We start from the raw sequence: 10,883 nt of genomic DNA, 5'->3' as shown, positions 1-10,883 counted from the left end.
GAATGCTATGCCCCTTTAATACAGTTCCTTATGTTGTGATGACCCCCAACCATAAAGTGATTTTCGTGGCTACTTCATAACTATAATTTTGTTTCTGTTATGAATTGCAATGTAAATATCTGTTATGATATCCGTCTGATAACACTGATTCTGTGGGGGTCGTGCTCCACAGATTGAGAGCCACCACTCTAAAGTACCATGAAGGTTGGGCAGCCACTCTTGACATACCCAGAGAAGACCCAGCATTGTCAGATGTGTGTGGCCTGTTCTTTCTGAGCTAGACAGTGCCCCCGTCCTCTTTGGTGGTTGAATGGTAGCCAGGGAGACACTTTAAAACCTGAAAAGCCACTGTGTGTGGTGCCACCTGCCTTTAGTTCAAGCATTTGGGAGACAGATGAAGGCAAACGGTTGTGAGTTTGAGGCCATCTTGGGCTACATAAGAAGTTCCGAGTCAGTCAGGTTTACGCAGTGAGACCCTGTCTCAACCAAAACAATACAAAAACTGGAACACCCTCATCTTCGTTAGGGCTTCTATTGCTGTGAAGAGACACCATGACTGTGGCAACTTTTTTAAAGGAAGACATTTAATTGAAGTGGTGGCTTATAGTTTCAGAGGTTTAGTCCATTATCATCACGACAGGGAGCATGGCAGCAAACAGGCAGATGTGACACTGGATATATCTTGACCAGAAGGCAACAGGAAGTGGATTGTGACACCCAATGAAGCTTAAGCAAGAGACCTCAAAGCCCGCCCCCAAAGTGACACACTTCCTTCAGCAAGACCACAACTCCTCATAGTACCACTCCATGAGCTTACAGGGGCCAATGACATTCAAACTACCACAGCCCTAAACAAACAAAAATATCCATGGGACCCCCATCACAGAACTGAGCACCCTCCTTGAGAGTGCTGTGAGCTTCTTGGCCACGGAATGTGCTTGATTTTGTTTGGTCAGCATGTGACAGAGTGACAGTGATACCATGTGTACTCTGTGACTGCTGGCTAGATGGTAGGTAAGTGATGGATGGGTAGATAGAGGAAGGAGGCATGAAGGGATGAGGGCTGATGGATGGATGATGAATGGATAGATGGATAGATAGATAATGGATAATTGATGGGTGGAACAAGGATGAAGGATGGATAGTGGATGGATGGATGGATGATAAATTATGGATAAATTATGGATAGATGGATGAAGATGGGTGATGAATGGATTGAGAGATGAGTAATGACTGGTTGGTGAATGATGTATGGGGATAAATGGAGAGGTGGATGGATGGATAATAGCTGACTGCTGACTGGCTGGCTAATGGACAGGTTGAAGGATGGGTAGCTGGACAGACAGATGGAAACTCTGCTCAGCCTCTGTCTGCCTTAGAAAGCCAACAGTATTTCATCAGTTCAGATTTGGTACAATGACCAGTGTGGGGCTCAAAGATACACGGATAAATAAAGCAGACCCTCTAATACCCCATAAAATCCCCCAAAAATATTTTAAAATTTATTTTTATATTTGTTTATTGCATGTGCACACACACAGAGGGAATTCAGAGGACAGCTTGCAGGAGTATGTTCTCTTCTTCCACCATGTGGGTCTTGAGGATGGGACTCAGATCCTCAGGCTTGGCGGCAAGGACCTTTAACCACTGAACCATCTGTAGCTCCTGAATAAGGTTTTTAAGATCAATGAGTTCAGACTCATTGAGTTCAAATGCCAGCTGTGTTATTCATCCTGGGGCCCATGTCAGTGTTTGCCCTAAGGGCTCCTGGGGGATTGCAAGAGCCAGGCAAAGAGAAGGGGGCCTGAACCTGGTAGAATCTGGGAGCACTGGCAGCTACCACCTTGCTGGAAATGCCACGTGAGGCAGCAAGGGGAGCTGAGGGGTAGGAGATCCCAAGGCAAGGCAAGGGGCTGAGGGCTTTGTGCAGCATGGTAGCACAACCTTCCAAAAGGAACAGGGAGCAGGCCCAGAGCTGGACCCAGACTCAGAGACTTGTCTGTGGTTCAGCAGCAAGTGCAGACCCACGGTGGCTCCTTTTTACCACTTCCGGCTCGTTTGGAGTGTCAGGAAGTAAGCAGGGGGCTTCATGATGGCTAAGTGGGTACAATGGTTTGCCATCTTCAGATCCTTGGGTCTTTCTAAAAGGAAAGAGCTGACTCCTGAAAGTTGTCTTCTGACCTCTACAAACATGTTGTGGCACACATGCACACATGCGCGCGCACACATACACACCCAAATGTAGTAAAAAAGAAAAGCAGTCAGAAAGTGAGAGGAGACTTCTGGGGGCCAGCTGGATGCCTGTGCCCAAGCTTAGAAACATGGCAAGTCCCCTTGGGCAGCAGGCGGGGAGAATTGACTTTCAGCTGCTGGCAGTGGCTTCAGTGCCCTTTCGTGGTCTTGTGCAAGTTCAGACAGTGGCCTGGCTGGTTCCCGCTCCCCACCCCCTATTGCCCCAAGCTGTCCTAGCTCCCCACAATGGCACTTGCCTCAAAATAGCTGCCCATGTGAGGGCCAGAGAAAGGCAGAGATTAGACCCCTGGGGGGTTGAGGAGGGTGGCAGGAGGAGCATGTGGTACCCAGTGATCCTGGCCAGAATAACATCGGGAAGGTATAAAAGCCCTTCAGGACCAGGTGGCCTCAAACCACAACTGACAGCCAGCCCACACTCACTCCTTTCGGCTCACTCCTTTGGTCCTCTTCAGAAGCTGCCATGGGGCTCAGTGATGGGGAGTGGCAGCTGGTGCTGAACGCCTGGGGGAAGGTGGAGGCTGACCTTGCCGGCCATGGACAGGCTGTCCTCATCGGGTAAGAGGGAGAGACCCCCCATCCCGCCACCTGTCCCCTAAAGATTACCCGTGTATGGCTGCAAGGTGGAAGTTGGCAGGGTAGACCAGTTGGCTGCAATAAAGAGCTCAGATTTCACTTGATTCTAAGTGCCGGGGCCTGGACTGGGGGAAGGAAAGGGGACCCATCCAGCCCAGCTGACGTCAGTAGCTGGAACAAGCTTGAGCACCAAGAAGAAGCTTATCATGGCAGATGGCCAGAACAATGAGGGCTGAGGGAGAGCCTGCCCACTAGTGTGGACTGGAAGCTTACAGCGTGTGGTTGCAAGGGTCTCCTAGATAAGCCCAGAAAACCCGAAATTCTGAGTCTGGGCAAGTGAAGGGTGCTGAGGCTGGTATGTGGGGCCTCACTTGCCATGCCTCACCCAGAGGCTGTGGCTCTTCCCTGGGCTCTGGGCTTGACTGGCTCAGAAGCCTAGTGGGATATTTATGAGTAATATTTTGGCTCTGGGAAAAGGTGGGCTTGTTGCTATCAGCCCCGACAATGTTCTTGAAGCTGTAGTTTGAAAATGAATTCCTTGCTACTTTTGATCCAGGGTGAGTCTTCCTCCTGATCCCAATGGTCTTGCATGCTCCCTCAGCCCCTGTCCACTGCTAAGCACACCCCCCCCCCCCCCGCCGGCTTGGGGGCAAGGTTATTCTGAGGTCAGAGCCCTTTGGGCAGCCATACTGGAAGAAGACTGGGCAGCTGCTGAAACCCCTGGTTCTTCCTGCTTGTCTTTCTTCTCCAACTGCTCCCCAACCCCGCTTAGGTGCTAGGCCTACAGGCCTGTTGGACTAGACAAGTTAGCACCAATTCCTAGGCCACAGATTTCCTATGTGACCTTGGACAAGTTGTTTCCCCGCTCTGAGACCCCTGACCACTCCTGTGTCCCAGGACTCGGAGTCTCTGCCCTCCTTTGCTGTGGACAGCAGGCTATTGGGGGCCAGGGTAGGTAGAAGAGAGTCTTGCAAGATTCCAAGGCTGCCAGGCCCTAGGCAGTGACTTGGGGCTTTGAAGGAGACTCAGGGTATTGTGTAATCAGAGAGATATGCTTCCCTTCCCAGGGGAGTAGTGGAGGGCTGCCAGGACCCAGGGCCAGGTGGGACATGATGCCCAGGGCTGCTGACCCTGAAAAGCCCCAAATGCATAACATGTCTCAGACTTGGGTCATGGGGCCACACCAGCTATTCCTGCCTTCTCCGGTTGTGGGTACAAGGAGGTGGCCTCCCAACTCTCAGGGTAGCAAGGGTCCCATGGACACTGGGCTCCTGGCCTGTCCCAGATACCAACCCCAGCCTTGTCTGCTGACCTCAGCAAGGTCATTTCTCCAAGTGCCTTAGCAGGCCTAAGCTGGAAAACACAGAGCTCTAGAACTAGGAGATCCAGCAGCTAGCAGAGCTGTGGGTTCCAGGTGAAAGGGGCTGACTGCCGCTTTTCTGTCTGGTCTTTTCTGGTTCATTTAAACCTGCAATTTTTTTCTCTTTTTTTAAGATTTACTTACTTGGTTTGAGTATTTTGCCTGCATGTATGGATGTGCATTACAAGCACGCAGTGCCCAAGGAGGCCAGAAGAGGGCGTTGGATCCCTGGAACTGCAGATGCAGATGGGTGTGAGCCACCACACATGGGAACTGAACCCCATTCCTCTGGGAGAGCAGCAAGTGCTCTTACCTGCTGAGCCATCTCCCTAACCCATATGATGCCATTTTTGTTAGGGAAAGGATTTAGGAGCCAAGAAAGGTTTGGGAATGACTTCTAGGGAAGCAAAGTCTCACATCATGCCAGAACCGACTCACAGAGTCTGAACCAGCCCATGTCAGCGCCATGGTGCCCTTAAGAAAGACTCCAGATGGTGATAGTGGTGGTGAAGCTGGAGATGTAGAGAAGGAGGGGAGTCTCACAGGCAAGCCCCTGTGTTATGAACACCTTTATGAACTCATGTATATTACATCTAACCGAGAGGTTTAACATCTTGTCCCCAATCACATAGGTAGTAAGAATATGGATGGGATTCAAATCCAGGCTAGTTGGCTGGAGTCCATGCTCTTGGTGACCTTTCTAGCTACCATCCCACGTGCTCCTAGGCTAGGCTCTGATTGGGCAACAGTGTGGAGGCCAACAGAGAGGCAGCCTCCCTTCCCTGACCAGTTTGTCCTCTGACCCTGGCTACCTGGAAACAGGATGAAGAAAGGAACCCCAAGACAGCATCGTTGGGTTCTCCCATAGGAGCCCAGTCAGTGTGCTCAGAGAAATTCAACGGCATGGGCTCTGGGCCACTACAGAGACTCCACTGTGGAGCTCAGGGTTCAGAGAACCATGTGACTATATGGGGCCTGTACCTCTCCTCCTGCGATATGAGCAAGCCTCGTCCTCTTCTGCCTAGTGCTGGGAGAGGGTGAGGTTGGGGTAAGCCTACTAGAAATCACCAAACAACCATATTGGTTTGCATCCAATGAGCCAAGACTCAGAAAGGATGAGTGAGTATGCCAGCATCACACAGGACTCTGGGATGGAGTCAGGACTAGAATGCAGTATCTCTAGAAGCCCAAAGTCTCAAGTCCCTGTTCTTGCTCTCTTCAGGCCCCATCCAGCCTGGTGACCTTGGGCTCACCGGTGGGTGTCAGGCTACCCATCTGTCAGCAGGAACTCAAGGGTCATTGTCGCTAGATAATAATAGTCAGGAGCACAGGGACCCTGGACAAGGTGCCAGAGACGAGCTGTCAGTGACGCACAGGGCACAGGGTGGTGGATGGGCTCCCGGAGTGCTGCTGGGACACAAACAAGGCTGGGGACAGACCCACCCCGTCACGGCACCAGCTTGTATGCCTGGCTCTCCACACACATGAAGAACAGACTTGTGCGTCTGTGTGCATGTGCTTCTGAGAGTGTGTGTGTGTGTGTGTGTGTGTGTGTGTGTGTGTGTGTGTGTGTAGGGGGTGGGTTTGTATGTTACTGTTTACAATGGGGATGCCTTTGTGTGACCATGATAGGGCTCAAGTGGTCACCCAGAAGGTGAAGGGGAAAGCCCTGCAGGACACTCAGGCTTCCTGTGCCTCCATTTCTACAGCTGTTGCTTGCTAACATCAGGCTCTCTTAGCAGTGTGCTGCGGTGATGGCTGCCTCGGTGCAGCTTGGAGTCACAGAGCATGCAGTGATTCGTGTGCATTCCTGAGTCCATGCGGCTGGAATGGGCACATCAGGGGCCCCTGTGGTCAACAGAGCTGATGACTGACACACAGTGAAGTGCTTGAGTGGTGGGAAGGCCTGTCTGCGATGCATGACCGCGGATGTGGAAGAGGGGCATAGACTGGCTGACCACGGTGGCTGCATCAGGCACCCATCCACTATGACATGGGACTATCCCCGCTGTGGAACATTGTGCCCTTATTGTCCTGCACTGAAGGGGTTATGCACTGAGAGGCAGAGCCCCCACACTCCCTCTGCTGATTGTACACTAAACCCCCCACTTCCTCCTCTGTGGCCTGATGCAATGGCAGTCTCTGCTTCAGGTGTAACTGTGGGAATTCGGTAAATTTGCAGGTAAAAACCCATGAAGTGCTTTGCAAACCCCGCAGGCCCTCTCGCTCAAAACTTACTGTGATTCTAATCAGACTGGCAGGCCTGGAAGGGGGACTGAAACGGGGAGGAGCACCAGCACCCACCCACCCACCACAAGCCCCATTGGTCCCACGGGGAGATGGAGCACCACATCTGGGGCATCAGCAGACCACAAACTCGGGGGATGGTGGAGGGAAGTGACTCTTCAACAGCCAGACCTAACTCTTGGGTTGGCTGAAGCAACTTGATGTCCTGGTCATAGGAGACCCTCCTCATGGGACCATGGGGCAGGGGCCACGGGGACCAGGTGCTTCCCACACGGCTTGATACACAACGAGACATGTACGTGCTCACAGACACAGTATCAGGATAATGAAGAGTCTGGGTAGCCAAGGTCACCCTGATAAACACATCAGGGTGGGGCTCTAGAGGGGACCGGATGAGAATTCTATTACTGTCCGGGCTCCAGTTCTGAGATCTGATACCCACTTGTGACCCAGGGCAGGCCAGTGCCTTTGACAGTGTTTCATTACCCCCAGGTGGATCAGGGATTGGCCTCATCTGGGAAGGGCAGTGGTCCTTGCAGCCCTCACCGTCTTCCTAGAGCAGGGCTTGAGTCCCTGACTGGGCAAAGCCAGAGCTCCCAGGGTGGCAGGCAGGAACAGCTATGGCCTTTGGTGGGTCACTTTGCCATCATCCTTAGAAAAGGAGTGAGGGAGGTTCTGAAGTCTACGCTGGAATGGGGGTGTTTCACGGCAGTCACAGCTGGCCAGAGGTCAGAGGCATCCCTCTCATAGACCGAGGTAGCCTTCTGAGTCACCCAGATCCAGCGGCTGCCTGGCTTCTCTGCACACCAGCCCTGAGATCCTGCCGGGGACATTCCATTTCAGAGTCCCATCCCTGTCTATAACATAGGAAGAGCATGGATGACAAGGACGGGTAGGTGTGAGCCCCGCATGGAGCTGACATACGGGTGCTGAGCTCCAGCACACCCCACTCTCTGGGAAGCAGAGAAAATGGGGTGAGGATGCAGAGACGTCACTGCCTTTGCCCCTCTCAGTGACCAGGAGAAGAAGAGGGTGATGGTATCGATGATAACAGAACAACAGGCATTTATCCCGCATGCGCTGCGCCCGACACTCGATGGGCTGCCGCGTTTGACCTGTTAGGTCAGGTCAGGTCACCTCCATCCATAGGGAATACCGAAGCACGGAGAGGTGTGGTGCATTGGCCCAGGCTGCACAACCGGGAAGAAACACAACAGGAGTCTAGTCCTTCAGACTCTACCCGTCTCACTCCGTCCCTCCTCGTCCCTTAGGCTGTTTAAGGCTCACCCTGAGACCCTGGATAAGTTTGACAAGTTCAAGAACCTGAAGTCCGAGGATGATATGAAGGGCTCAGAGGACCTGAAGAAGCATGGCTGCACCGTGCTCACAGCCCTGGGTGGCATCCTGAAGAAGAAGGGGCAGCATGCTGCAGAGATCCAGCCTCTGGCCCAGTCACATGCCACCAAGCACAAGATCCCCATCCAGTACCTGGAGGTAGGTGGCCACAGCAGCAGGACAAGTCTCCAAAGGCATAGATTTAAACCCCAGCTCAGTCGCTCTATGGGAGTGGCCTGGTTGCTCCCCACTAGACAGATGGGAAAACTGAGGCACAGACTGCTCATGCAAGGCACAGAGGCAGGATTACCACTTGGGAGCCGAGGGCATCTTCTGTTTTCCAACACACGGCTGCCCCCACTCCATGGTGGTCCAGCAGCAGTTGTGACCTGGAGAGAAGCCAGGCCAGGAGCCCCCAGGGGTCCTCTCAGTCCCCATTTTGGAGCTGGAGTCCCAGGGCAGAGCAGGGGCAGACACAGGACTCTCCCCACTCCCTGATGGTGGGCTTGGTTCAGCAGACCCAAGCCCCACCGTCTTTGCTTTATCTGTGAGTTGTGAGGCAGACTTCCCAGGGGTGTGTTTGCAAAGGAGCTCTGTGCTCTCTGGATCGTCACCTGTGTCCCTCGGTGCCTCCTTCTGCTGTGTGCCACTCTTGTGTCTGCTTTGTCACTTGCACATGAGGGTCCTGTAAAAATGATCAAAACGGAGTTGCACCCCACTCCTGAGCTAGCAGGGGCCTGTCCACAGTCCCTGGAACCAACCGTAGCTCATTGTAAATGATGAGCAGTAGGTAAATCTGTTGCTGTGCCTGCCTCCTGGTGGTAGCGCGGCTTAAAGGAGTTGGTTCACAATGATTGCACAGAATGGCATCTGGGACATCATAAGGGCCCAGGAAACGGCCCTGGAATCAAGAGGAGGGCAGTGGGTGGACACCCTCCGCTCCTGGCTGGCTCAGCCGCATGACTTGCAACCTCTTGTCCCCTCCTTGCAGTTCATCTCAGAAGTCATCATCGACGTCCTGAAGACCAAACATTCCGACTTCGGATCAGATGCTCAGGGCGCCTTGAGGAAGGCCCTGGAGCTGTTCCGGAATGACATTGCCGCCAAGTACAAGGAGCTGGGCTTCCAGGGATAAGCAGCCTGCTCCCACTGCCCGCCCCCCCCCAAGCTGGAACCCAGTGCCGTGTAGCAAGTAGAGTGTGCAGTGTCCTAGGTTAGCAGAGAGCAGAAGAGGGGAACGCAACATGGTGTCCAGCCAACTCACCCACACTCCTGGGGACAGGGCTCCAGGTGGCACCACCTGGGACCCAGAGGTGCAAAGAGGCCTCTGCTTCCTCAGTTCTGTTAGGTCATGCTCAGTTCTCCTGTTACCTAAGTACCAAACCACTTCCTCCTGGTTTCAGGAAAATCCCTCCTCCCACTGGCACATTTGATCCCAAATCCAAGTCACTGACTACCAGGCCCTGACTTCCGGCTGAGGTGGAGGGTTGCTTAGCAGGAGTGGAGGGTAGAAAGGAAGCCACAGTCATCTGGACGTCTTCTGCCACTCAAGGTCCCCCTGACCCACCTTGTTTCAATAAAATAGCCTGAAACTCCTCATTTATTGTCTCTGCATGGTGCTTTTAGCCCGTCTAGCAAGGGAGACACCCACAAGCATCCCGGGAAGAAATGGGAAGGTGTGTTCTGGGACGGTAGGCAGACAGGGAGGATGCCAGACAAGCCCCTTTCTCCAGTCACCTCTCAATGGCAGGCACACACCGGGCTACAGCGGAGATGTGGGTTTCTTCTCCCCTCCTGTGCTTGGGTAGTATCTCCCAGTTGTCTGTCCTCTTTATGGCCAGAAGGTCAGCAGCTGCCGCTGTTGGCTGCTGGCCCTGTCCTGGGGTCAGAGTCCCTGTTGCCTTCCAGGCCACTGTTTGGATGTCAGCTCCACTACTTCCTGGCTGGGTGACCTTCTCACATTGCCTCAGCTGTCGGATCCACAGTGACATCTCCCCCCTGTATCCTGCCCTGGGCACCTGGCACTGTTCCCCACATTGCCAAGGTCAACTGGTCCTGCTTGCATTGCCACCATTAAGACACTGATTGGAGCTCAGGCAGGGGCCCTTCCTTCCTTCCCTGTCCCTGCATGATGGAGCGTATGAGCCTCACCAAGGACCCGGAGCAGGCCTGTTCCTGGGGCTGATACAGTCAGAGCCCAATCAGCCAGGCTCAACCACCAGTCCTCAATAGGCTGATTAGACAGAGAGTAACACGGAAAAGTAGAGAATGGAGATTTATTCAGTGTGGCCACGCCTCGGAAAGAGCAACAGAGAGGCTCGGTGGCACCTCAAGTCAACCCTCAGGGTCCTAATATGAGGTGAGGTTAAAATACAGTGCCAGAGATAAGCGTAACTGATCAGTCCTGGTCCACGTGTGGTCTCGCCCATCGCCGTTGTCTCCTCTCCTCTGTCCTGCACGGGCTCTGGCAGTTGTCTGAACTGTGAGAAATTTCGTCCTGGGAGACAGAGCGCCTCCTCCGACTGCACAAAACTTCAGCCTTTTCTTCCTTGACATGAGATCCCAATTGGGGGAGTCCATTGTTTCAAAGAGAGGGATGTCTTTTAGCACCTGGTGACCTGAATTTGACCCGCAAAAAGATGACAGAAGAGATCCAGCTCCATGAAGTCATCCTCTGACCTCCAACATGGATCCATGTGTGCACATCTGTGCATATGTGCTCGTACATAACACACACACACACACACCAAGCATGCACACACAATAGTAATGATGATTCATAATAATAATGATGTCTTCATTCCTCTGTGTGACTATGCCCTTTCCTTATAGAATTTCCGTTGACTTTCAGACAATAGGCCCGTCCTGACACGTGATCTTCCTAGGAGCCCACGGAGCTGGCTTTTCCCCTGCTCTTAGCCATCCGTCAGCATTCCTGTCAGGGACACTCCTGGCTCCCAGTTGTTAAATCAGCAGGAAGGAGCACAGGCTGCAGAGGAATGCCAGATATTTGTCATTTGCTCTGCATTCATCCAGCAAATCATGTCAAACCTGGAGGTAAAAATAGAAGTGAGTTAAGAGCGCCGCGTGCACACACGCCAGTTGCTTTTGTCAC

General features: G+C 53.0%; 1 protein-coding gene across 1 annotated transcript; it reads left to right on the top strand.

The window, feature by feature from the left end:
* The first annotated feature begins 2,627 nt into the window (after window positions 1-2,627).
* Mb (myoglobin) lies at window positions 2,628-9,367 on the top strand. The gene is made up of 3 exons (XM_048454649.3): window positions 2,628-2,808; window positions 7,705-7,927; window positions 8,760-9,367. The coding sequence occupies exons 1-3, from the start codon at window positions 2,714-2,716 to the stop codon at window positions 8,901-8,903; spliced, it is 462 nt and encodes a 153-aa protein (XP_048310606.1). The 5' UTR covers window positions 2,628-2,713; the 3' UTR covers window positions 8,904-9,367.
* Window positions 9,368-10,883: the final 1,516 nt, after the last annotated feature.

This window comes from Myodes glareolus, chromosome 19, assembly GCF_982192425.1.
Source record: "Myodes glareolus chromosome 19, mMyoGla1.1, whole genome shotgun sequence".
In the NCBI taxonomy this organism is placed as follows: domain Eukaryota; kingdom Metazoa; phylum Chordata; class Mammalia; order Rodentia; family Cricetidae; genus Myodes; species Myodes glareolus.
Note: the sequence above shows the minus strand (reverse complement) of the source record. Positions and strands in the feature narration are given on the sequence as shown.